General features: G+C 49.8%; 11 protein-coding genes across 11 annotated transcripts; 5 read left to right on the forward strand and 6 right to left on the reverse strand.

The window, feature by feature from the left end:
- Positions 1-146: 146 nt before the first annotated feature.
- Positions 147-1261, forward strand: P174DRAFT_366564 (putative short-chain dehydrogenase/reductase family protein; the record flags this gene model as incomplete). Its single annotated transcript, XM_024822119.1, has 2 exons — positions 147-330; positions 408-1261. 2 exons carry the CDS (start codon positions 147-149, stop codon positions 1259-1261), a joined length of 1038 nt encoding a protein of 345 aa, XP_024684654.1.
- A 379-nt stretch (positions 1262-1640) lies between these two features.
- Positions 1641-2552, forward strand: P174DRAFT_368376 (NAD-dependent epimerase/dehydratase family protein; the record flags this gene model as incomplete). Its single annotated transcript, XM_024822222.1, has 1 exon — positions 1641-2552. The coding sequence occupies one exon, from the start codon at positions 1641-1643 to the stop codon at positions 2550-2552; it is 912 nt and encodes a 303-aa protein (XP_024684655.1).
- A 591-nt stretch (positions 2553-3143) lies between these two features.
- P174DRAFT_440649 (nascent polypeptide-associated complex subunit family protein) lies at positions 3144-4675 on the forward strand. The gene is made up of 4 exons (XM_024827102.1): positions 3144-3192; positions 3411-3494; positions 3816-3989; positions 4071-4675. Exons 2-4 carry the CDS (start codon positions 3449-3451, stop codon positions 4313-4315), a joined length of 465 nt encoding a protein of 154 aa, XP_024684656.1. The 5' UTR covers positions 3144-3192; positions 3411-3448; the 3' UTR covers positions 4316-4675.
- Positions 4676-4723: 48 nt separating this feature from the next.
- P174DRAFT_450377 (uncharacterized protein) lies at positions 4724-6637 on the reverse strand. The gene is made up of 2 exons (XM_024828928.1): positions 6386-6637; positions 4724-6292 (listed from the first exon to the last, which is right to left on the reverse strand). Exons 1-2 carry the CDS (start codon positions 6466-6468, stop codon positions 5140-5142), a joined length of 1236 nt encoding a protein of 411 aa, XP_024684657.1. The 5' UTR covers positions 6469-6637; the 3' UTR covers positions 4724-5139.
- A 276-nt stretch (positions 6638-6913) lies between these two features.
- P174DRAFT_151485 (phosphoglycerate mutase-like protein) lies at positions 6914-8701 on the reverse strand. The gene is made up of 3 exons (XM_024821168.1): positions 8407-8701; positions 7448-8325; positions 6914-7353 (listed from the first exon to the last, which is right to left on the reverse strand). The coding sequence occupies exons 2-3, from the start codon at positions 8218-8220 to the stop codon at positions 7230-7232; spliced, it is 897 nt and encodes a 298-aa protein (XP_024684658.1). The 5' UTR covers positions 8221-8325; positions 8407-8701; the 3' UTR covers positions 6914-7229.
- A 401-nt stretch (positions 8702-9102) lies between these two features.
- P174DRAFT_419946 (putative MFS transporter) lies at positions 9103-10753 on the reverse strand (the record flags this gene model as incomplete). The annotated part of the gene is made up of 4 exons (XM_024824824.1): positions 9103-10148; positions 10207-10354; positions 10420-10520; positions 10576-10753. 4 exons carry the CDS (start codon positions 10751-10753, stop codon positions 9103-9105), a joined length of 1473 nt encoding a protein of 490 aa, XP_024684659.1.
- Positions 10754-12103: 1350 nt separating this feature from the next.
- P174DRAFT_503280 (uncharacterized protein) lies at positions 12104-13520 on the reverse strand. Its single transcript, XM_024831150.1, has 2 exons — positions 12243-13520; positions 12104-12182 (listed from the first exon to the last, which is right to left on the reverse strand). The coding sequence occupies exon 1, from the start codon at positions 13282-13284 to the stop codon at positions 12292-12294; it is 993 nt and encodes a 330-aa protein (XP_024684660.1). The 5' UTR covers positions 13285-13520; the 3' UTR covers positions 12104-12182; positions 12243-12291.
- A 286-nt stretch (positions 13521-13806) lies between these two features.
- On the reverse strand, positions 13807-15226 carry P174DRAFT_450380 (uncharacterized protein). The gene is made up of 3 exons (XM_024828929.1): positions 15101-15226; positions 14908-15039; positions 13807-14842 (listed from the first exon to the last, which is right to left on the reverse strand). Exon 3 carries the CDS (start codon positions 14833-14835, stop codon positions 13948-13950), a length of 888 nt encoding a protein of 295 aa, XP_024684661.1. The 5' UTR covers positions 14836-14842; positions 14908-15039; positions 15101-15226; the 3' UTR covers positions 13807-13947.
- Positions 15227-16879: 1653 nt separating this feature from the next.
- Positions 16880-20897, forward strand: P174DRAFT_440654 (lipase family protein). The gene is made up of 2 exons (XM_024827103.1): positions 16880-17373; positions 17432-20897. Exons 1-2 carry the CDS (start codon positions 17011-17013, stop codon positions 20678-20680), a joined length of 3612 nt encoding a protein of 1203 aa, XP_024684662.1. The 5' UTR covers positions 16880-17010; the 3' UTR covers positions 20681-20897.
- A 436-nt stretch (positions 20898-21333) lies between these two features.
- Positions 21334-21698, reverse strand: P174DRAFT_367197 (uncharacterized protein; the record flags this gene model as incomplete). The annotated part of the gene is made up of 2 exons (XM_024822157.1): positions 21334-21519; positions 21585-21698. The coding sequence occupies 2 exons, from the start codon at positions 21696-21698 to the stop codon at positions 21334-21336; spliced, it is 300 nt and encodes a 99-aa protein (XP_024684663.1).
- Positions 21699-21961: 263 nt separating this feature from the next.
- Positions 21962-25843, forward strand: P174DRAFT_366342 (DNA repair ATPase SMC5; the record flags this gene model as incomplete). The annotated part of the gene is made up of 6 exons (XM_024822109.1): positions 21962-22438; positions 22504-23415; positions 23465-24355; positions 24410-24482; positions 24572-24675; positions 24737-25843. 6 exons carry the CDS (start codon positions 21962-21964, stop codon positions 25841-25843), a joined length of 3564 nt encoding a protein of 1187 aa, XP_024684664.1.
- Positions 25844-25986: the final 143 nt, after the last annotated feature.

The raw sequence follows: 25986 nt of genomic DNA on the forward strand, positions 1-25986 counted from the left end.
GCATATCTGTATTATGAACCATGGTGGCTTCTAGGCTCCTTTATCTGATCATGGACAACTGCAAACAATTCTAGCGAAGGAGGACGTCGAGCGTATTTGGATAATTTTGGATAATTTTGGCTAGGCTGATATCTTTATCCTGCAATATGCCCCTTAGCAACTTTGCTTTCGCTGCCTCCTTCGCATCCCATGCTATCCTTCACCCGCTGGATTTCTACTCAAGCGTCGGCCCTACATTGAATGAATCGACTTTCGGTCTCTTGGGCGCGTCTTTTGACCCGAGACGTGATATCACCGATCTCTCCGGCAAGGTGATCTTTGTTACTGGAGGTAATCTTCAAGACCGTGTCCTTCAAGGGTTTCCCTACGGATGCCATCATTTGCTGATTTCGTGTCCTCTTTGGTAGGGAACATTGGCCTTGGAAAAGAAACAATCCTTCAGCTCGCGCACCATCGTCCATCCCGCATATACATGGGTGCGCGCAATGCGACAAAAGCTCGCGATGCCATCGCCGATATTCAGCGGCAGCTTTCGACCCCCGCGGATATCAGACATATTCCTCTCGACCTAGCGTCTTTCGCTTCGATTCGCAGCGCTGCTGAGAAATTTACCTCCGAATGCGATCGCCTGGACATCCTGATCTTAAATGCTGGTACCATGGGCAACCCGCCAACAACCACAGAAGAAGGATTTGAAGTGCAATTTGGGACAAACCATATCGGTCACTTTCTGCTCACAAAATTACTGCTTCCGGTATTGCAAAAGACTGCTGCCAGCCCTTCCTCAACCGACGTGAGGATAGTAACTCTGGCCTCTTTGGCCAACTGCGCCGCTCCGTCGTACGATGTCATGACATCTACGGATGCGCTGTTGGCAGCTAGCACTTGGACACGCTATGCTGCTTCCAAGGCTGCTAATATTCTATTCGCCTCGGAACTTGCTCGCCGGTATCCGGCGATCCTCTCTGTCTCCGTTCATCCTGGTACTGTAACCAGCAACTTGTACGAACAGGCGAAGGCGTCGAGTCCCGTCTCAAAATGCGGCGTTGCTGCTCTCTCACTTTTCTTTCGGTCAGTTGGTTCAGGCGCTCTGAACCAGCTATGGGCTGCTGGGGTCAAGAGGGAGCTTTTGACCAATGGAGCATACTACATTCCGATCGGGACTCATGCTAAGAACAACAAGTATGCCACGGATGCGGACATGGCAAAGAGATTGTGGGACTGGTCAGAGGCTCAGATTTCTGAAATATCTGTGTCTTGAACCTCTTTCAGGCATTTTGCTAATTGACCATCCATATATACGTGTGCTCTATATTTTGCACTATATACGATCGATCTTTTCTCTTGAAAGCTTCTCCAGGTGTTTCGCTCCTCCTCGCTTGATACTGATCCAAATCATGATATCTAGTTCGGTTATCATCGCAATCTCTTGAATATGATTAAGCTCACTCTACAGATGGAAATATCCTTTGCCGGTCTGTCAGCTCTGGATCCACGACCTCGCGCGGGGAAGCGGGGAAGATGCCCCTGAGGACCTGGGTGTCTCCCCCAACTTGGTCGCTTCAAAGAACTTGTCTCTGGTCAAGAGTCCTTACTGCTACGTCGAACCATCCTTTCTCTTGATGCCTTAATTATTTATCATGGGTCTTCGAGTAATTATCACCGGTGGTTCTGGTAAAGCCGGTCAACATGTGATCGCAGAGCTCCTTAAAGCCGGACATACAATCTTGAATTTGGATCTTGTTCCTTGCCCGAATGATAAAGTCTGCACACTCAAAACTGACGTGACTGTGTCAGGTCAGGTCTTCAGTGCCATGTCTGGTCAATTCGCGTTGAGTGAACCATTTCCACCGGGTCTTCCTCCGACCCCAGATGCGGTCATTCACCTCGCAGGCTACTCACGCAACATGCTCGCACCTGAGGACGAGACCTTCCGGATGAACACGGTCTCTACGTACAATGTGATCGAGGCCGCCTGTAAACTTGGGATCAGGAAGATCATTATTGCCAGCAGTGTCACGGTGTACGGCGTGTCTTTCGCACTGGGTGACACAGATTATCCATCTTTTCCGGTAGACGAACAAGTCGATGCGAATCCGACTGACACGTACGCAATTGCCAAAGTTTGCGGCGAGCGAGTTGCAAGGGGTTTCGCGGGTCGGTTTGGGGCCGATATTTATGTCTTTCGGATTGGGCGGGTGATTGCGCCTGAAGAATACGAACAACAGCTCTTTCACAGTTACGTCTATGAGCCTGCGAAATGGAAGCCCCATGGTTGGTCTTATACGGACGCCCGTGACCTTGGTCGGATGTGCGACTTGGCCCTTGGGAAGTCGGGACTTGGGTTTCAGATCTTCAACGCGACGAATGATACTATCACAAGCACGACCCCGACAGAGGAGTTTCTCAAGCAGCAATGTCCCAATGTGCCATTTACAAGGCAGATGGAGAAGTTCGAGGCTCCATTGACCAATGCCAAGATCAGATCAGTCCTGGGATTCCAGGAAGAACACCCATGGCGCAACTATTTTCCCTTCAAAGCAGAGCAATAAATATGTCAGTGATGTAATAGACTTGAATTGATGGGTTACTCGCCCCGCTTGATCTGCAAAATAGTGATCAGGATTTCATGATCAAGGCCTGGCGTAGGCAGGTAGATGGTGAGATTACCGGATTCGGTAAGTGATGCCGCTTACGAGGAGTTGAGGACCACCTTCACACTACCGCAAGACAGTATTTATGACAGGCACAAACTCACTCCTCTTTTCAGCCCATAGACAATATGAACGATTTCACCATTTAGTCAATTACAATCTTTAGCTACGGTTACGCCCAAAGGTCTCCTGCAACACCGAGTCTTGTCAGTCGAGCCTCGAGATCATTTAGGGTTTAGCCGAGAGGCCTCTCAAATCTCCCAAGAGCCAAACCCACAACCCAACAAGAGCACCTTAAGAAGAGATGTCGATGATGATATTGTAGAATGATGATTTCAGAATATTGACAATCGTAGCAGTATAATGAAAATTCATCTGTAAGCTTGTGAAGTAAAAATCCTCAGAAGCCGTCCGACGCAACGAATTAGCGAGCTCGACTCCCCACACAAACCACAACTGGAACTTTCGTGCTCGGGGAGCCGAGATGCGCATCATCAGCAACTTCAACCTCCTCCCACTAAACACCACCTCAGTCACGGTAAGTCAACCCAAACCTCATCTCAGCCCTCGTCCTTCGGTTCACCATTTCGACGGTGTTCTTATCAGTCTCTCCCTGACCCGGTACCGCAACCTTGAACCCTCCCGCTTGATCCTACCTCGCACCACCCCACCAACAGACTTGCAGCCGCACATTTTGTCCCTACCGAGTTCCACAGATCTGGGTTCTTGACGTCTTCATTCTAACCATCGCGCCAGATTAGGTTCTCTACGAACGCACATAAATTACCGTCAAAATGGATCAAGCAAAGCTGGCTAGGATGCAGGCGAGCGTGCGGATTGGTACGTTTTATTCTTTCCTTTGGATTTTCGAGGTGCTGGTGTCCGAATCGTGTTTTCTGCGGACGGCTTGAGAAGAAGCTTTTGAAGCTTCATGGCGCACCAATTGGGCAATGTGATGTCGCGACTCTCTGGAAGTGGGCAGGAAAAGCGATTTTAGTCCGTAACTGACAGCTAACATCTAATTTCTTCTTCTAGGGTACGTATACTACTTTCATCATCTCCCCGTCCTCGAATTACGATCATGGCGACATTGAGATACCCTATAACAAAACGACTTCATCCACGATTGACAATCCAAGACTGCGACTAATATCATCGACAGAGGAAAGGGTACTCCCCGCCGCAAGGTCAAGAAAGTCCACAAGTCCTCCGGTGCCGACGACAAGAAGCTCCAGACCACCCTGAAGAAGATGAACGTCCAGCCCATCCAGGCCATCGAGGAGGTCAACATGTTCAAGGAGGACGGAAACGTCATCCACTTCGCCGCCCCCAAGGGTGAGTCCCTCACTCCAGCTTCCGTCTCCATTTCCCCGACCCAGAAGGCAGAAAAACTGACGAGTAACCGCAAATAAATAGTCCACGCCTCCGTCCCCTCCAACACCTTCGCCCTCTACGGTAACGGCGAGGAGAAGGAGCTCACCGAGCTCGTCCCCGGTATCCTCAACCAGCTTGGCCCCGACAGCCTTGCCTCCCTGCGCAAGCTCGCCGAGAGCTACCAGAACATGCAGAAGCAGGCCGGTGCCGAGGGCAAGAAGGACGAGGATGAGGACGATATCCCTGACCTGGTTGAGGGCGAGAACTTCGAGAGCAATGTTGAGTAAATCGCATTTTGATCTAAAAATGGAAGAGACAGAGAGAACCTAAAGACATGATTGCATGCCATGCCTAATTTGATACACAAACTCGACCTTGACTTGATCTTCACAAAAAAGTAGGACCGGACTTTACTCTCATGTGTTTTTACCTCCTTTGCGATGATCACTGTCATCCTCGTCGGGGTAGGGAACGGCGTTGGGTTGCAGTAGATGTCAGGAATGAGATTATGGATAAAGAATCGGTTGTCCAGCGCCTGATCACAAGGGGAGCTCGTATCCTAATTCGGAGAAATGTCAGCGTCAACCGCCGGAGTCACTATTGTGTAGGCGACTGATTCAAATTCGGGTACAGCTGTTAATGCCAGAAAATTTGCTGCATGATCTAGGTAGACTAAACTGTAGTTCAACTTGTATCTGTAGTGTAATTTGTGATGTCGACTAAAGAGATGTTCTCTTCATCTCTAACAGCTAACCTCAAGTATTTCACGCCAATAATGCAAATACAAAGTTATCTTAACTCTCTCCATATTACCAATGCTTCATGAAGATAAACGCGGATACGAGATGAGGTGACAAGGGGCGGGTTGGTATGACGCAAATGAAGACTGGTAAGGAATGAAAGGGTGTTATCATACATAGGCAGGGTATCCGAGGATAGACATGACACCCCGTTCTTGAATCTCGTTCAAATCGTTAGAGAAGAGGAGCTGTATGAGAGTATATCTGGATTGCTTTGGAGTCGAGCCACTCTGTCGCAGGAATATCAACGTCGGACTCGGAAGTGTGATGAATGATGTGGAGGATGGCGGCGGCAGGAAACGGGAAGGATATCACGATTCCTCCTTTAGTCCACAAATGTCGGTCCCCAGAATCATGTCCACCATGTACCAGAAGCGCCAATAAGCGTTAGATTTATCATAATCGAAGGTTCCATCTTCACGTAGCTGAGGCCCATCTCCAACGATATCACCAGTAAACCAACTGAGGATAGGGATAGATCGTAGTACGCGCTCTGTCACGGTTGGCTGCGGCGGAAGCGCTTCTGCAATGGGGCGTAATTTGGTTCGACGAACTGTGGGGATGTGTGTCATGAATTCAGACTCCGGTTTTGGCTCCTTGGAGACATTGCGTTGCTGAAGGGCAGACGGGTGCTCGAAACCCGTGGCGGTGGCAGAGCTTGCAGTACTTGTCGATATTTGTGATTCCTCTTCTTCTTGTGATTCGGCTACACCTGATAGGTTGTTCATGGCAAACGATCGCGGTAATGTGGCTGCACGATCTTTATCCTGCGGCTGGAGAAATGTCGTAGAATGCGAGGTGGTCAAGGTGCGCGGTGCTTTTGACTTGAACTGGGCGGCTTTCGATGAGTCCACAGGAATCGGTGCATCCTCTGCAGGTCCCGAGCCATGATACAGTTCACAGAAGACCAGATGCCCATCGATCTCCTGGGGAGAGTAGAAGCATGCGCGATCCGCAGCGATCGTCGAGTCAAACGTCACCTTAATCCAGTGGAAACCTCCAGCGTACCGTTTCGATTTGCGGTTCGCATCCGCAGACAGATCGGGGCGGATGACCACGTCGCCACCACTAAGCAGCTGCGCGAAGCCACTCGCCGAGTTGGGGTCGCTACGAGGATAATCCTCACAGATCAAGCCTCGAGAGATCTTCTCGTACTTATCGATGACCTTCCACTCGCCATCCTTGCTCCTGTAACCGTAAAGTATGCACTCGGTCGCAATCTTCTCGGTCTGTTTTCGTGGGTTGTCAAGGCTGGATGATGACGAGGACTTGGGCAGGGTATTGCGACTCTTCTCCTCCTCTAGTTGCTGCGCGAACAGCCGCCCGAACTCTGCTACATTGGGATTCTCGCGCTTTGCTGGTGTTCCAGTACGTGTACGTGAACGAGCTTGCTCATAGCGAGCATTTCGTCTCTTGCCAAAGGGTCCGCTTTCTTCAGGTGGTCGTCGCGGGTTGCGGGCTTCACTATTAAAATCAGAGCTCATGTTAGTTACATAACCCAGAAGTCAAGATCCCAAATTGTGAGAGCATAATAGGTTTAGTAATGATAAAACCCACTCTTTGTAGACATAACCCCAGGGCAAAAGATTCCCCTTGTCATCTTTAGCGCGCTCCTCTGGAGGCACAAAATGGTACTCCATGGCGAAGGGCGGCGGCGGCGGCGCAAAGATCTGATGTTGAACAAAGAAAGATGTTGGTTTTAGGGTGGCGATCCCAGGGGTCTAGAAGTGTAAGGGACTAATTGGAAGCAGAGCCTTGTCTCTAGCTGGGTATTTGTACGTTGTCTGTAGCAACACAAGCAGATTTTCGTTGAGATGGATGGAGCTCTATCAAATATTTGGTTCTTGCAACAAACAGTGCGTTAGCCCGGATACGGTCACGTGATTGACTCCAAGTACATCAACGAAGTATGGAGGGTCTAGCTCTTATTATTCACCACTCAATTTGAGCTCCAGAATATACTCAATCCACAGTCTCATATGGAAACTGTTCGGATGGACGCAAACCGGGCCAAATATAGGTGACTGTCTCCAAAAAAAGTCCATGTGTATGCCGCAAGGCTTCGACCGATCTACATAACTATGAGGCAGTTCAAGTATGAGGTTGCAACATGACTTTCTATGAATGATCTAGTCTTGCCTCAAGAATGTAATGTGTCCAACAGCGCCTTCTAATCCACATACATCCCTAAACTCACCTACTTCCCGTCTCCGTCGCTGTACGTAATCGACAAGTTCCCCTAATGGGCAAGAAAATCCTGGCCCTGACTTGCAATGTGGTAAAGGCGTAGGTTTGTCATTGACGAGGACTCGTATGAATGTCTCGTCATGAGAATCCCGATCATTCGTGATTGATGGCGGGCATGCCATTCGTTCGATGACAATTCTGCCACCCATAGGCATCACTGATGAAGTACGCCAGTTACGGTCCTCGGCAACATGTGTGATTGGCAGATAAGGGTCGTATTTTGAGTCTTGTAGGATTTCCAGAGCAGTGAGAAAGGCGCTATATCTCCGTCATGAACACTAAGGCGAAAGTTAGTATAGTGACTTCTCTCAAATGAGAATTTTGGCGTCTGGAGAATCACGGCTCCATTCAACACCATCAGGAGCTACTGACAAGCTGAAAAACATGGTGCCAGCCCCAGGACCAGCACGCAATAAGGCTGTCGTGGCATTGAGCCAGAGCCAGCCCATCGCACCAGCATATGATTTGCCAGGACCCGCGCGATAGTAATGAATCACGTCGCGGGCGTACGCGAAATATTCCCATTCCTTTTGACTGAATACACTGCACCACGGACTGGATCCTCGTACAAGAGTCTCAAACCCACACATCTCCTGCATGCTCCAGACCTCCAGATTAGTAAACGGCCCGATTTCCTCGTTTCGTTCCTCGAGGATGAGTCGCGCTGCTATAGCAGGGATATACGTATCCTGGAACCGTGCCAGCATAGTGTAGCCGTTGTCATGACCGTTCTGGGCGTCTTCAACATAGCTTAGGCATGTATCCCCCGGCGTGAGGGTATCCGCCTGTCGGTCGAATGTCTCGGGGATGACTTCCAAAACAGCTTTACCAGTCTTCTCCCAGTCCAGACCGAAAAGACCAGACGCAAAGTACGCTGCTGTGTCAATGACGCGCTGCGAGTCGCTTGCCCAGAGCCGCGTCCTCCGGCCAGGCCGTAGGAGATGCTCATACCGGGTTAGGAAGCGAACACCCGTCATGAAAGCTTGCAGGGTGCCTGCGTACGGGCCGGTTCTGGTCAATTGGTCAAAGTCCTTCCATGGCTCGTCGGTAAAGTAGGTCCAGTTGTTCAGGAACGATAATGAGCCGTTCAGAATGACATTCGCGTCTCTGATTCTGTTGAGAAGTGAGAGATGGCCTGCGGTCATCGGATGTTAGATTCCATCCTTACTTGTGTCGACGCCCTCTCGAGGACATTAGTATCATTGACGAGTGTGACATACGAGCTCCAGCACTTTTTGTCGGATATCGCTCTGCGTGGCGTGACATTTGAGCATCGATTAGATTTTGGAGCAAGAACTAAGCAGAAGACTAAAAAGCAGAGGAGTCTATACCATATGGACCTGATTTACAGCACATCCCTCCGGAGGACTAATGCTTTGCGTCTCGGCATGTCCATCGAGTTCCTCAACCCAGGGTCCATATCCACCGAGATGATAGAAAAGGTTCCAGTCTCTATGTGAGTCGTTTGAGCCACCGGGAGTAGATGGATGGATCCAAGTATTCCAGCTTGGGTGATATGGTGTCTGGGAAATAAAAAACTGGTTCCTCGGACAGGTCAGTAGTGAACTGTGGCTGTAATAGAGGACGCTCGCAATGGCAGCTGCAAAGGAGAAAATTATCGTCCACAATGGGCGAACATCAGACATATTATTTGGCAAGTAATTTGGGGCAAAATTTGGGGCAAAATTTGGGGCATCAGAAGCTAGATAAAAGCCCTTGAAAGGATGAAAGACTATAGCAAAGGGAAAGGTCATAGAAATCGCACGAACATTGACTTGCCAAGAAAGGTCACCCCAAATGTGGTGGAGCACAAGACTCAAGTGTAGATCGCAGAGGTGTCGGACATTGCTCGAACAAAGGACCGGAAAATAATACCGATCATACTGTTTAGGTAAGAAGTCGATATGGATCTCGAAGGCTACATTGGAAAGCCAAAGTGAAATAACATCATCGAGTGAAAACGCCGCTGGAACGAGATGCCTGATGTCTAATTCTGTCTAAATCGTATAAGATACTCATCCAAAGCCTCATGTTGTGTATCGGAACCGAGGGCTATTATCACCCAGCTCCTGAATTTCCTCCTCTGTCATGCCTGCAATCTTCTCGTCCTCAAGGCCATTGGCTCTGCGGTTATTCTCATGATGATAATACAGCCACATAAGAATCCATACGATGCATGCGAATCCGACCAGTGATAGGGTCACGGCATTGCCGCGCACATAACGAGGGGCCTCTGTTGTTTTGTACAGGAAGGGCGACATCACCCCGCTGACATTGCCAAAAGTAAGCTGCATACCTGTCGCCAGCGTCCTCTTTCCGTAACGCGGAAGAGTAGTTGGTAGCCATGCGAGCGGTAGACCAACTGTCACATATAATCCCAGGGCAATGAGCAGCGCTCCAAAGTAGTGCGCGCCGGAAGAGACATCGGAGATAAGAATCCCATAGCCGACCATAGAGATGACGCTGAAAATGCAGACGAACAATGCGCGACGCTGAAGTCGATCGCTGAGCCACGCAATGGCGAGGTATGCCAGTGCGCCTAACGCATAGCAGGGAATGGTAAGTGCCTGAATTTCCGGAGTGGACCACGATCCCATCCCTTTGATGATAGTCGGAAGGAACGTGCTGTAACCGTAAAGCATAGTATCGACGCCAAATTGGCCGATGCTGAAAGCGTAGATCTTCCAATCCAGGAAGCCTTCCTTGACATCTGCCCAATGAAACTTCTGTGCCGACATAGTCTGTCCGACATAGCGACTGCGGCAGCGCACAATAAGCGCTCTTTCCTCTTCGTTGAGATAATAGGCTGTGTCGGGTTCGTCTGCGAGAACGAACCAAGTTGCGATGCCCAGGATGACAGTTGGGATACCTTCAAGTATCATAATCCATCGCCAGCCCCTGAGCCCACTAATGCCATCCATATAACCGATGCCGTATGCTAGAAGCCCGCCAAAGGCTCCCGCGATGGCTGCGCTGCTGAAGAGATACCCAGTCCGTAGAGCCAGTTCACGTTTCCCGTAGAAGAGCGTGAGATATGTCATAAGACCGGGAAAGAGCCCAGCTTCCACCACGCCTAACAAAATCAGCCTTAGCACTAAGGCAGCTTTGTACGTTCAGGGTTCTACACTAACCTAGAAGAAGCCGACAAGCAATCAAACCGCCGTAGCTTTGAACGATGCCGGTCAGCGTCGCAATCACACCCCAAATAACGGCAATGGACGCGAGATAGCGCGATGGCCTCAGCTTCTTAATGACCAGATTAGACGGTACTTCAAATAGCTATGAAGAACACACAATTAGCCGCTGGCGGATCAATCACTGCTGTGGTAAGGATGAAATCATACACAATATGTCACGAAGAGAATGGACACCGCAACCTGGTATTGATTTCCTACCAGGCCAAGGTCCTCTTCCAATCCATACAGGCGAGCATTCCCGATGTTGACTGGGCCAAGAATCAGTGCACTGGTGAGATAGACAAGGCGAGAACCAAAGCGTACCTCTGTCAAGAAAGCTAAACAGATAGAGAAGAACAACCAAAGGCAGAATGTAATAGTCGATCTTGCGAATCAGAAGCCTTTCCCTCTTCTCATCGAGCGTCGAGTCCTCGGAAATGCTGCCATTGATCCTAGCTGGCGGTGACTCCACGTCCGCCTTTGATTTCTGCTCGTGCTCCATCGCGCGGGTCACTTATAGGGTGCTGTTTTCCAAATATAGGGAATCTATGCCCTGTATCATATACGGAGGATTACCCTCCCTGTAGGAAAAGTTGGCTCTGTTACTGGCTCATCGGGCGATCAACGTGATTGACGCCTCTTGAATATAAGACAACGGATATCGCCAGACTATTGTTCACGTAATCGAGATATAAAGGTTCCAGAAGCAGAATTCAGAGCGCGAGCAAGAAATCCAAGGGCAGAAGAAAACGCGAAAAAAGTTGACGAACTTGTGTCACAGTGGCCAAATGCCAAGATTCCAGACTGATTGGGTTCACGATGCTTATCTGTCAGAGTTAGAGTTTGCTTATATTATTACCTAGGTGCCATGGCTGGAAATTTTAGGTACAGGGTCGATCGACAATGCAGTTTCCCGTTCTTAAAAATAAAAAGCACATATCTTGCTACTATCAATTGGACGAAAGTCATTCTGGATGATTGCAATATGAGATCATGCCTATGATCTTCGGAGATCTACCTTGGGAGAGCCGTGAGGAAACAAGGTCAGTGCGTCCCTGAAGCATCATTCTCTCCTTACCGTCCCATGGCTCTGGTACTTGGTTGAAAGCTAAGCTTGAAAAATAAGCATCTTGCATGCGACTTCCTCTATTGACAGTAAAAAATGATATATCTATGTCCAAGGATGATATCTTAGCGATCAATACATCGATGCTCAGCTTGGTCCACAACACTATCTTCGCCACTTCTGCAGAACCTTGATTTCTAATACTCCCAACACTTCAAAGTGTGATCAAAGGGCCATTGTGCGAAGATCATACCATAGCGGATGCTCTGATACTGTGACTGAAGACGTCAAAGCTGTCACCAAACTCAGCATTAGACTATTAATTGCATTGACTCTCACAGCGGCATTGATACGACTGAGTACTGTCGGTGACTCGGAGACACAAGGGATGCTCTCCGCATATCCAAGCCGAGGCGTAATTACGCTTAAGTGGGGTTAACTAAGCGATGACTTGACATCATGTCATATAGAAGGATGATAGTAAGCAGGCTAAGTGTCTTTCACTGACTGCTGTTTCGTTCCTGTTTTCTACAGTCATCTCAAAGTGTTCTTGTACATCAATCGCGGCCAAAATGCCTGAAAACTACGGAGAGTTTCAGACGGAGATCTATGGCCATGGAGCTATGATGGGCCTCAAGCCCAATGTCACCACCGACCTCGCCTGCTTGAAGAACAGGCGCGCAAGGCATTAGGAGCGGAGCGGGCGAAAAAGCAACCATGGATGCTTAGAGATCGGCCTCCGGTACACGTACGCTACAACTACTCTGATGGACGGACTGAAGAACCCCAGGATGTACTGATTTCAGCTATTCTTAAGACAACGGAATTCTCCCTAAAAAGAGTAGACTGCAAGCTCACAGCAGCTCTTGTACGAATGGACACATTAGTATCGCAGTGGCTGAATGATGAGGAAGAAATTACTTACTGATCCGAGTACTGTCTATATTAAAAGAGGGTGAGAGCTATTCATACTGCTAATCGGACGTTCGGCTCCGTAGTAACTTCTCGAAGTACTTGAGCACCGCTTCCTTTGTCAGGATCACATCCGTTTCCCCCGGATTAACAGGCGGGCGTCCAATGAGTGATTCGAGAGGGAGACGGATTTCGTCAGTCTCGGTTTCGACCAGCGTGAGTGGGTCTAGCCGAGACCCTGAAACTGACAGCGAACCGTTTCTTCTGTAAACACTAAGTGTGGTAGTCTGCTTGGCGCGTGGATACGGGTTTCGAGTCGTCATGTTGCATGGCTGACGGACCAGTGACCAAATGGCGATTGTTAACGGTTTCGCATCTGTCTCTGCTTGTAGATATTTGAAGCAGACAGTAATAACTATTTGGATGTGACATTCAGATGTTTCGAGCCATCGATGGGCATCAATAGCTAAACGTGCTTCAGACTCTGAGGTCCCAGTCTCCACAACACAAGTAGGGTGCCGGGGTGTAGAGTCGGGAATCCAACAACCGTCAGGCTCCTTCGAACCATTGCGAAGAGCTATAAGCGGAGCTCCTAGGGAGACACATTCATCATCAAGATTCATCGTTGCAAGCTGCTTATTGATCGTGCGCTGGAGTAGGCCCGTCGCATATTCGTGATCCCAACCAGGCATGAGTTTAATGACGAGTAACTGGCTAACGTTGTTGTAATCAAGCCTAAGGATGCTTCGGTAGTTTCCGATATGGTCCAACAATGAGGGAAACTCTTTCGGGGAGACCGGCTGGAACAAGAGGATTTGCTTTTCCGTCCTGCGGCTTATCAGAGCATCGTGCTGCTCAAGAGCACGACTTAGGAGCTGACTGGGTCCCTTGTACTGTATTATGCTCGCGGCTTCTGTAGCGTGGGCGATTCCGACCATTGTGGTTTGTTTGGATAGAATCTCGGACGCAACGCAGGACTCAGTCGATGGAGGAGCATGTTGTCGTGGTCCGGCCGCTTGGGAAGGAACGGCTGCTTGGGAAGGAACAACCGCCATTGTTTCCGAGGAACGCACAACTCGTAGAACCTTCTCAAGTACCTAGATCGAGGAGCACGACAGCGGGGTTAAAGAACTAGCTAGATCGATGCATGGGCATCAAAGTGAAGTTATTATACTGACTCAAGAGGAGAAAATTTCGAGTCCAGGTAGCGAAATGACGTGTTCTCTGTTTCGCAAATCAGAGAAGCCACAACAATACAATGCGATTGTTTGATTGGGGCAACAAATACCAAGAGTCCAAGATGTCAAAGTGCAAGGTCAGACGGACAGACTGACAGACTGACTGACGATGGATTGGTTGATTGGACAGAGGAGTCCGGACTACTATGTATGTGGTGGACGGTTGTGGCGCGTCGATCACTGTTAGTGACGTCAGTGTGGGTATGACATCCTGGTTCGACCACTCTGAAGAACACCAGGATGGCAGAAGACATATGGCAGGTCATGTCTGAGGTGCAGATTAGTTCATCTAAAGGGAAGATAGACCTTAAAGGAAGTAATATCATTCATCTGTCACTAGGTAATAATAGCAAAACGATAGCTAAAGAACAATAGTTATCCACCCCGATAGGCGTTGCTAAGCAAAGCAAAAGAAAAGAACACCTTCCGCCCTTTCGTGTAAGAGTTTGGTCTCCGCATGGAAATGTTGCCAGCGACTTCTCAGAGGGAGACAATTTCATCGTCCAGATTGAGGTACTCCTCCGCCACGATATCTCCCCAGTGCTCCTCTGAGATCTCTTCTCCTTTTGCAAGCAGTATCTGCCGAGGAATAGCCCGAAGGCTGAGTCGATCAATACATGAGAATTGTCCGAACAATACTCCAACTAGCTTGTTTGGCATCTTGGCTTTTGGCATAATAACAGCAACAGCTTCAATAGTAACAGGGCAATTTGTTAAAGCTATAGCAGCATCAATCTGTAGAACCAAGCCATTACTTGAGCGGTATGGATCGTGAACCGAGTCCTTCAGGTATTCTCGGAAAGAAGTAGGGAGAAGTTCGTCCGCGATAATAGTCTGATGGGCCCCCGTATCGAATATCATATTAATCCCTTCGAGCTTGTAGATAGGGTCAGTCTCATTGCTATCCATCCCTCGTAAAATAAGATCTGCACGAATAATAGGGAGGTGCCCTTCTCCTAATGCTGGCCGGAGTGATGCGTACGGCTCTCGGAATTCTGTCTTGGCAGCCTCCTTAGCCATGTTACGGAGACGCTCGCGAGCTGCCTCACTTATCGGCGGGCGGGGTTCTGCTGTCTTTAGGTCGACATTTGTTCGTATTGGGCGACCCAAAACATTTTCTGAGGGCGACTCCGAAGCTAACTGGAGTGCTGTCTTCCGAAGTAATCGACGGTTGCCAGTTCCGCGGGGCATCAAAAGTAACGATCCATCAATATCGCCGAGGGCTGCTTCCGCAGCTCGGATAGCAGACTTCCAGGTAGTGTGTGCAGGGAGAGTAACAGAAAGTTCGTTGCGCTGTCCATTCATTGAATCAGCAACCTGGCGAAGCACCTCCCTCGGATGCAGGGTTCTTGTCTTGTTACTATCCATCGTTGACCTAAGAGATAGGATCCATAAGTCCCCTGTAAGGTTATAGACGATTGATTACGGAGTAGTACTTACTGTTCCTGCTCACCGGCTTGCCAGTCCCTATGAATCGGTGTCTGCCCAACGTCGTCCTCAAGGAGAAGGAGAACACGTTTCCTTTCGACGGCAGCTATCGTTGGACTGTATCCAGAATGGGGTTGTTTGGCACTGGCCATGATAAGGTGGGATCAGTGATTGTGCTGTAAGGGTAGAGTGGAATACAGCATACCTTGTGTCGGGATGAATGTAGTCCTTCCCTCTACTTCTAAAGCAGAAGTCACGCCTTTCGAGCGTCGATATGCCAACAAGGCAGGAGCGGATATCTACGATAGTGGAGCACGGAATAAAAAGCTTGTATTTCTCAGTGGGGCAAATTCCCGAAGGAAATGCACTAGGTAGGACAGTAATTGTGTCACGGGAACACGTGATCCGACTACCTCCTCCACTTCCTCGTATATCCTACGTACGTACTAGTTAGGGATCATCATCATACATTCAGTCCCATCATACGTTTACGTCTACGTACCGTAGAGACGCTACAATTGGTAGCATTCCAGTACATACTAGGAACCGACTGCATCTGACCCGGTCAAAGCGACGTTCACCAAGAATTTGGCGCGAAAGATTGTCGTCGGTGCTTCCATCCACCTCCCTTGGAAGACTTCCGCAGAGGACAGTCAACCTTACGGAGCACACTTTCACCTCCCTCTTCCCCAACCTCTCCTCAATCGTCCAAGACCGTTTACGTACCAGCTTCTCTCTCCTACTGATATATTCGTCTTTCCGCTGTTAAACAGGAACAGGAACCCTGTGGACAGCGGCTTCTCAGCGACCGACTGTACGAGTACCACCAATGCGTCCTCCCCTCCTACCCAACGCGTCGAGCGGTGCCTCGTCCCCCTACCAGCCTACTTGTCCATCTTTTTGACCTCGGTCTTTGTTTCAGTCGGTGTGGTAGGATCGACTTCCGTGGCCCGTCGTCCGAGCTTGGATAGGAGACGTCAATACGTTCTGTCTCGGACAGTGGCTGTCTGGTCCTATTATAGCGGAACTGGTCAACGTCCCACAAGCGTCGCGCACCTGCTTCATTAGCGCAAATTCTGTGCTTGAAACGTTCCAGTGGCTCGTCCGGGTCAGGGGGTACCAGACTGGCCAGTCTGTGATCGAAGTTTCCCAGAGATCTGTTTTGATTGATTCATCGTCCGTTGATCCGGCTGCTCGCAGCAGGGAGATCTTTGCGTGAAGTATTCTGGCAAAAAAAGGGTGTCAGCTGTGCTAAACTTGAAACGTAGTTCGTCGAGAGAGTAGTGAATTATCAAGTCATGTTATAATCATGTGACAGGCTCATCTGAAGTTGCAGCCTCAGGCAGATTATATAGCCTCAGGCGTAAATGCTGACTAAGGGTTTTGCGTCCATCCCCGATTGTTGGCTCGTGGTGCTCCGAGGGAAGCGAGGCCTTCTGGCTTGTGGCAAAGGAAAGGTCCGGGCGGTATTTGCGGGATTGCCGAGTGCAGCCGGGATAATGTCAGGAAAATTCAGTATCCCGGGGACCCGAAGGCAATGATGTGATATCAGGAAGATATGCCATTGGCCTCGAGTTTGTAGATATTGAGTGTGCACATGTCGTGGACGTCGTTCGAGACATTGCACAGACCGAACACTCTCATCTCAGTCCTAGTATTGGAGCGAAATGGATTCCTACGCGCGCTTTCGAAAACTCCATCACATATACAGTCAGACAGGAGTAAATTGTAATGATGGAGAACCGTCAGGTACCTGAATTTTGAGTAGATGGCCAGGCCAAGCAACACCTCCGACCCGCTCTCTTGTTGGGAAAAAGACGGAATCACATGTCACCCGCCGGCGCATCTCAACGAATCAACCTCCAAATGCGAGATAGTCTGGCCGATGACTCGTGGCTTGCCACTGATCTACGCGTTGGGCGATTTTTCTCCAGGAACAGGCTCTTTCGAATTCTGGTGCAACTTCTGGTTATTTACCGACTTGGCAACATGCGTCCATGGCTCGTGTCTGCCCTGATTGATTGTCGCATTACGTCGCGAAGCTGCCATGATCTCGACCCGCCTTTACAATAAATGAATGCACATTAGACCCCTGTTCCTACTATATGGCTCGGAATGTCGCGTCTGCTCGGTTTTGGATCATTTTTTGGCAAGCGGGTTGAAGCCGAAGGCAATCTCGAGGAGGCTCTGGATCGTGATGGCGCAAGCCATGTGTCAGCTACTTCAGGGGCTACTCTACTTCCACGACCAGTTGCATCTGCTTTGTCAATCTTGACTCAATCGACCTCGTTGTCTCTGAAACTGGGGAGTTTTTTCGGTGGCATTGCTATTGAAGGAGCGCGAGTCACGACGCTGACCGGATTGGAGCTCAGTAGAGCAGTCATTGAGGGGATTCTTACAAGAGCTGGGCGAGATGTTGCTCTTCGAAGCAGTGGAGAGCGTGGGAAAGTGGAGGCGGAGTCGCTACTCGAACGAAGTGTATGCTGATTTATGCTTGTTCCTGTCTACCCGTCCATCAAGCTGATATAGGACCCAGTTGGCCGCCCTGCACACCACTGTCACCTCCGCCTCGTTCTTTGCAGCCGCAACATTTCATTTCTCATCGACAACGCTCTCCTCCGCTGCACATGTGTCTCAGGCCCTTTTGTCTACTCTTGACGCAATACTCGGCTCGACCGAATCGTCAAGAGCCATTGCGGCTATCATAACGCTTATTCGACGGGAGTTCAGAAGTCCCAATGCTGAAATCGGTACGGACAATATCGGTGTCGGCGACCTTCTCGTCGGAACCGTCGGCTTTGCGATGCTTCAAAGTTGGGGGCAAAAAAGCACCGAGAGGCATATGCGCCTCAACGGCGGCTATGAGACTGTTTGGGATGTTGTGATCTTAGACAATGGCGCAAGGGCCGACGTCATTGGCACTCAGCCAATGGAGCCTGCCGAATATTCTCGGAGTGCCTTAGGGTCCGCGACTAGACGATCATCTTTCATATCGCCCGGTAATGAGGAGGACCGTTTCGATGCTGTGCAGCGGCCGTCGAGTGTGGTCGAACATGCTGAGGTGCCCGAAATGTTACTTCCAGCCAGCGATCAACAAGTCTCTGACGAAGATATTCGCCTACACATAATGAGGCAGCTTCCGCGTGGTTGTCGTGCGTCAATCAGATCCAATGTGGTCACCACGCGGACCATAACAGTCGATATTTATGATGATGACAATGCTGAGATTGCTGCTCCTCCCGGAATGATGATGATTGAGGAAAGGTTTCACAATGACAGACCGGATGAAAACAGTGGTCTTCTTTCTACTATGAACCAGCTACCCAAGCACACGGTTGTCTTCAGGACTGCTTTCAATAAGACACAAAATGCGGATGTCAGGCCGTCTCGTAGGGCTGAGACCTCCGATTCGCGAGGACTCGAGATTCCGACAGCTACGAAAAGTCTCCCTGCGTTACCATCTACCTTGCTTGATACAAAGACGCGAACGGATAACAAAAATGATGATTTCCAGGCGCGAATCAGCGACAGCAGAGGGCTGTCCGATGAGCAGCCTTCAACGACGGGACATATAGAGAGTCTTGAATATGACAAGCCTCATAGTCGCATCGCACCGGAATCAAGTTCAGAACGCTTCTCTCCGACAGGAGCAGCACGAGATGGCAGGCCGGGCGATGCGAAAAAGTCTCGCGAAGTTTCCAGCAGTGGCCCTGTGAACGAACCAAGCACAGGATCTAAAGGGGCCTTCGGGAAAGGGTCGCTAACAAGATTGGCGCAGAAGGTAAAACCAGCTATTGTAGAGAGAGACGAGGCTGGCAAACGAACAGCACAACGATCCTCTCTCGATAAGGCTCCGAAGGTCTCGAAAAATGCGACCCAGCGTAACAAGATGCAGAAAGGGCACCTTGCCGACAAGAGATCAGCCCACCATAACATGTCGACAGCGCCAACTGTCGCGGGAAGTGCAACCAAGACGACTGGATCTCACACGAACAGAACATTGTTGCCGGTCGCGAACAGAGGCGTGCCGAGATCACCCTTACATGACCCACGGCTGCGAACTTCTCCCAGTCAGACACGTCGAGTACAAACACCGAACAGGCCCCAAAGAGATGCTCAGCCTGATTATTTCACCGTCCATGAATTGAACCAGGAGACTTTCGTCACCCAGTCAGACTCATACTCCCTCCGATCCGCAGGTACACGAGCAAACTCACCAGCCGCTACAAGAACCCATGTGCGCAGTAGCAGCTCCTTGTCATTGACGCGATCCGAGACAGATATGGCTTTGTCCCTGGGTGCAGATGGCCGCCCAGCCTCGTCGGGTTGGCAGCAGAGGACTACCTCGTTCGCACCAAGTATATACTCCTTAGCAACAGCGGGCTCGGAAACGTCACTCATACTTGCTCATCGCGCACGAAAGAGCGCATACGACGATATAGACACTATCAGATCGCTAACCCGTGACGGCATAATCCCCGGTATATTCCCAGAGCAACATTTTGTACAGAACATCAGACGCTTTTGCCGATTCTCCTCGGCCTCATATGGATCGAACGCTTTGAAAGTGATGGGTGTGACGAGGCCAACCCAGGCTGATCCTCACCTGGAATCCGACAGCCAGGAACACTCTGATTTCTCGATCCACACAGGACTACCAGCGTCGACAATTCTCTTGTCATCTTTCGTTGATCCGGCGGGAGGAACCAACGCTGCGGGGGAGACTGACAGCGGCTTCCCTTTGGTTCATTATGTATGCCTGGACCATGCTTCAAAAGCTGTTGTTCTGACCCTCAGAGGAACGTGGGGATTTGAAGACGTTCTCACAGATATGACTTGCGACTATGATGACCTCGTATGGCAAGGGAGAAGCTGGAAAGTCCACAAGGGTATGCATGCCTCAGCAAAGCGCCTTCTAATGGGAGGTGGCGGAAGAGTTATGATCACCATCAGGGCCGCTCTTGAAGAGTTCCCAGACTACGGCGTAGTATTGTGCGGCCATTCCTTAGGGGGTGGTGTTGCCGCACTTCTAGCCACTATGATTTCGGTCCCCAACAGCGAGCAATTTGGAACCACGTTCGTAACCGCTACGCCTCGGTCTGCCGCACGGCGGATGCTCCAGGGGAACAATGACGACGAAGACGAAGAGAGCCGCCTTCCCTTCTATCTCCCAACTGGACGTCCAATCCATGTCTATGCGTACGGTCCCCCATCTGCTATGTCCCCATTCCTACGCCGTGCAACTCGTGGCTTAATAACGACGGTCGTCAACGGGCAAGATGTGGTACCAAGTCTTTCTTTAGGCATCTTGCACGATATGCATGCTGTATCTGTCGCGTTCAAGAGTGACACTTCCGGAACTAAGTCGCATGTGCGATACCGAGTTTGGGAAGGTCTAAGGCAGAGCATTGTTAACAAATTTTACGTCAATGAAGCGCCCATGCTTCTGCACGCTGGCGATGGCCTTGGGGAAGACGCCTGGGCGTGGAAAACATTGAAGGCGCTTCGAGAAGAGATGTGTGCCCCCAAGCTGCTGCCTCCTGGAGAGGTCTTTGTGGTAGAGACGATGCGTGTTCTTCAACGCAATGCTTTTACGTCTGACTTTGGCAGGGACGGCTACCCGATGCTAGGCCGGCCTGCAACGAGGGTACAGTTGAAGTTTATCCGAGATGTCGAGTCTCTTTTTGGAGAGTTGAGATTTGGGTCCGGAATGTTCAGCGATCACAACCCAGCAAGATATGAGGCCAGTCTGGCGGCGCTTGCGCAAGGTATCCTGGACGATTGATCCGCTTCCCGATCGATGAAGTGAGAGCATATTTCTTATGATTATTGTGCTGTTTCCATGGATTCCAGGATGTCACTCTTTGATAAACGATATTTGGTGATATTTGGTGATATTTGGTGATATTTGGTGTTCTGTATAGATTGGCTTTGACTCCATACCCCTGATATACCCCATTTCATAGCTCCAGATTTCAATTGATATGCTCTTGACCTTGCCAAATCTCACATAAATTTCCATGCACACTGGCTCCCCTGTCTGTGAGCGTGGATCATAGGCTTTATCGCTGAATCGTCTTGTCGGCGGGGTGGAAGACGTCCAAAAGTATAGCTCATGAGACTATAGCTTGTACCTGCTGAAGTACTCAGTCCCGGCTTTAAGCGACTCCGTTATCGAGCAGTCTCTTTTCATCTTCTTAGTAAAAGCCCTGGCACAGACTGAACGGCGCCGACGTTCAGCTAAAGCCGGGTTTGGCATAGCCGAGATACTGCTGTGAGCCTTTCCGGCATCCTGGTTGCATAGCCCTGATCGACCAGCTATCGGCGGCTGCGATTGAGCCCCAGCAGCAGCTGAGGCAGCGATATGCTCCTAGACAGATAGCAACGAGAAAGAAGACCATGGTCATTTTAGTTCTCATTTGTCGCGAAATACGCGGTTCACCGTCCATTATGGGGTGTCTCCTTTTTCTCGCCGATGCCCTTCTGTGCCCTCTCTTGGATTCTTTTCTCAAGGTCGTCGATCTGTCTCTCGACAAGTCCCTTCTTAGACGTCAGGTTCTGTCGCATGGCCCGTAGTGACGCAATTCGTTCGTCAATTGTAGCTTCTCGAGATTTTTGGACTGTCTATTCCACGCAGAACAAGTCTGTCAGATCGGCATACTCTTTTGCCATGAGTTGAACGATCATACCTGAGTAACCTCTTGTTCGGTCTTAACGCTAGCGCCGTAAAGAGTTCCTGCGATGGTGATTGACGTGACGGCAGCAGCCAAGACAAGCTTCGGTACATTTTTAGGAGCAGGCATGATGACAGTTATTCTTGTTCTACTCGTGATGATCTCTAACACAGTAAGATGTTGATGCAGTTATCTGCAATGAGAGATCATTTGTAGAATTGCCGCTGTATACCGCCTGACCGATGGGGGAGTAGATTGATTAGCCCCATCGGGGGTCGCGTCGCGTCATCCGCGCAGGAACTCCAAAACTATCTGTACCAGAAAGTTGAAAGAGATAACGACCTTCTGTCATATGCGCCTATGGACGCAGAATATCGCGCATCTCTGTTAATATGCCGTCGCTGAGCACGGTTGCCCGTCGTCGGCAGCGGTCGGAGAACGAAGGCGATGATGAAACGTCGACCAACTCATCAAGAGACCCCACGCCTGCGTCAAGAAATTCGATCAACGGCAAGCGACGTCGACTAGATCCAGTCCAGGATGGCGCAGACGAGGAAGAAGATGACGGTGAAATTGGTAGCGAAGGCACTGATGAAGGCACGGAGCAAAACACGCCTGAGCTTACGCAGGCTGATTCCGGACCTGCACAATCCTCCAATTCGCAAACGACGTCTTTAGCGAATGGTGAGGTGGATGAGGATGGATACAAGCCCGGCGCTATTGTACGCATTAAAGTTACAGATTTCGTCACCTACACTTCTGCCGAGTTCTTCCCTGGGCCGAAACTCAACATGGTCATTGGGCCGAATGGGACAGGGAAAAGCACTCTTGTTTGCGCAATTTGTCTGGGCCTGGGATGGGGCCCACAGGTACGAGCATGTTCATCTTGAGGCAATACAACACCATGGCTAACGGGTTCTACGCCTATTCATAGCACTTAGGACGAGCGAAAGATCCCGGCGAGTTCGTCAAACACGGTTGCAGAGAGGCCAGCATTGAGATTGAACTGGCTAAGGGGCCGGGGCTCCGTAAGAATCCAGTTATCGGTCGAATAATCAAACGCGAAGGCAATAAGAGCTCGTTTACAATCAACGGAAAGCAGGCTTCTCTCGCGCAGGTTAAAAAGTTCGCTCAGTCATTCGCCATTCAGATCGACAACTTGTGTCAATTCTTGCCGCAAGACAAAGTGAGCGAGTTTGCTGCACTGACCCCTGTGGAACTGCTTAATTCAACGCAGAGGGCCGCTGCTGGACCAGAGATGATCGAGTGGCATGAGAGTCTGAAGAAGCTTCGAGCTGAACAAAAGAAGTTGCAGTTAGATAACCAGAGTGACAAAGATTTGCTAGCAAATCTCGAAAACAGACAGGAGATGCAGCGAGTAGACGTTGAGCGGATGCGGCAACGGGCCCAGATCAAGAGGAAAATCGAGATGTTAGAGCATCTCCGTCCAGTTATTCAATACAGAGAGGCCCGCAACGAGTTGAATCGGAAGAAGATCGAGCAAAGAAGACTCCGAAAAGAGCTCGAGGATTTGGAGGCTGAACTAGAACCTGCACTGAGAGCGGTCAATGCAAAGCAGAACTATTGCTCGGAGCTGGATGAAGTGGTCAAGTACAAGAAGCGATGCTTTGAACAGGCAGACCGCGACGCCATGGAGATCGTGAAGAAAATTGAACAATTTGACGATGCGCTGAAGGATCTCAATAACCAGATTGAGGCTGAGAAAAAGAGCGGCCAGAGTTACAGGCAGGAAGCGACCAAGATCCAGCAGACAATCAACAGGCTCAATCGCGAGCTCAATGAACAACCGGCCGAGTTTGATATCGGCTGGTATAATGAGAGGATTGTGGGTGCGCTTCGAGTGTGATCAGAACGTATGCTGACTGTCTCCGCAGAAAGAAAAGCGTCTAGCAACCAGAGAGCTTGAGGGGAAAGCGACTGAAATCCAGCAAGCTCGACTGCCGCTTGTTGAAGAGCTCAAGTCGAAGAACGATCAGATTAGACGAGCAGAGCAACAGCTGCATAGTCTCGCCTCCCAATCTGGGCAGCAAGAAGCCAAGCTCCGTAAAGCGTCACGAGATTCGTATCAAGCTTACAAGTGGTTGCAAGACAATCAGGATAAGTTTGAGAAGGAAGTTTTCGGACCGCCAATCGTCACCTGCTCGGTCAAAGACCCCAAATATGCTGACACGGTTGAGTCATTATTACAACGAACGGATTTTACTGCCTTCACCACGCAGACTCGAAATGACTTTCGGACCCTGCAAAGAGCCCTGATCACAGATTTGAGGCTTCATGACATTAGTATCAGGACTTCAACGACGCCTCTAGGGAGTTTTCGTCCACCTGTCTCGGACGAAGAGCTAAGGTCGTTGGATTTTGACGGTTGGGCGAAGGACTTTCTCAGCGGTCCCGAGCCTGTGCTGGCCGTTCTATGTAGCGAAAACCGGTTGCATCAAACCCCTGTAAATTTACAGGGAATCTCGGACGAAACATTCGCCAAATTGGAAAATGGTTCGATCAGTTCCTGGGTAGCTGGGAAGCAAAACTACCAGATTGTCCGGAGACGGGAATATGGCCCTGGTGCGGTTTCTACCCGTGTGAGACAGGTTAGACCGGCGCAGATCTGGACCTCGCAAGCAGTGGATGTTCTAGCGAAGCAAGAGGTAGAGCGGGAAATTCTTGCCCTGAAGGACGAAGTAAGTCAAGTAAAAGAAAAGATGGAATCAGAGCGGAGCCGACTCCACAGGATGGGCGAAGAGAAGAAGGAACTAGATCGCGAGAGGGTAAGTCAACGGCAGTCCTAGAACTCTTCACTTTCGCTCACTCTTTCCACCCAGGCTACACTTGAAAAGGAGAAAGCCGAGAAACAGACAGCACTCATCAACTATAGGGCTATTCCTGAAAAGATTCGTAAGTCGTCCGATCTGCCTATTCTCTCGTCTGTCGATCGTTCTCGTCTCACGTCACGAAAATAGGTCAGCAGGAAGCGAAGAAGAAAGATATCGAGAGACTGTTTGAGGAGATGAGAGTCAGAGTCCTTGAAATTCGCGGTCGCCAAGATCAAATTTCAATACAGAAGGCCAAGGCAAATCTTGAATATGCGGTACGATGGACCTTTGACTATTTCTCAATTCGTCATTACCATGCGTTTTAGAGACTGACAGTACGCGCAGGATGCTGTTGAGAACCTTCGCAGACTACAGGAGGAAGCTACTCAACTTAGCATACGTCTTATTGAGGGCCTTTCGGATTGCACGACGTTAAGAGAGCGCAGTCAACATCACAAGACGAGGCTAGACGAGAAGAGTTCCGAGGTGAAAGCGGCGCATGAAGATGTTAAAGCTCAATCTGAAGCTGTGAGGAAAATGGTCGATCAAGCAAACAGGGCGATACGGCTCGTCAACGAGCAAGAGGACTTGCGTGAATTCATGCCCACACTGGTTGAGCATACTTTGGAACAGCTTGAAGCGGACATCGATTCAGAAAGAGCACATCTAGAACTTGTGCAAGGAGGCAACGCGAACGTGATTAGGGAGTTTGAGGAACGCGAAAAACAGATCGAGAAATTGCGAGACAAACTCTCCGAGTTCCAGAATCAAATTGCGGAGTATGATCATGCAATCAACGAAATTCGTGGCAAATGGGAGCCCAAATTAGAGGAACTTGTGAAGAGTATCAGCGACGCTTTCTCAGACTCCTTCGCTCGCATTGGGTGTGCTGGTCAAGTCACCTTGGATAAGGCAGAGGACGAAGAAGGTCCCAACGGCGAGCCGGGAGGCAGCAATTTCGACCAGTGGTCAATCCAGATCCAAGTGAAATTTCGAGAGAACGAGAACTTATCCATACTTGATTCCCATCGACAGTCGGGTGGTGAGAGAGCCGTCAGCACCATTTTCTACCTGATGGCCCTCCAGTCGCTGTCGGCCTCTCCCTTCCGTGTCGTCGATGAGATCAACCAAGGTATGGACCCACGAAATGAACGAATGGTTCACGGACGTCTAGTCGATATCGCTTGCGCTCCAGCGCGCAATGGAGGTGGCGGCCAGTACTTCCTCATTACTCCCAAACTTCTCAGCGGCTTGGTCTATAAACCAGGAATGAGGGTTCTCTGCATTTACAGTGGTGAGCATATGCCTGAGGATTACAACCTTCTCGATTTCGGCGGAGCCATCAAGCGCATGAGGGCATTGAATGCCAAGAAGAAAGGCAAAGGAAGAGCTATTGAAGGTGGTGCTCATAGGAGCAACGGCGATGTTGATGTCTACGGCTGATGGAGAATTGTGTTGTCTGTTTTGTCTGTGATACCTCTTTGTTTTTCGTTTTCTGTTGCAATAATCCCTTTTTTTATCTATGGCAATTTCAAGGGCATTTAGGTTACGGACTGAGCCGGGGCAGGTGTCGGGTTTGGAGGTTA

This window comes from Aspergillus novofumigatus, assembly GCF_002847465.1.
Source record: "Aspergillus novofumigatus IBT 16806 chromosome Unknown P174scaffold_3, whole genome shotgun sequence".
NCBI classification, from domain to species: Eukaryota; Fungi; Ascomycota; class Eurotiomycetes; order Eurotiales; family Aspergillaceae; genus Aspergillus; species Aspergillus novofumigatus.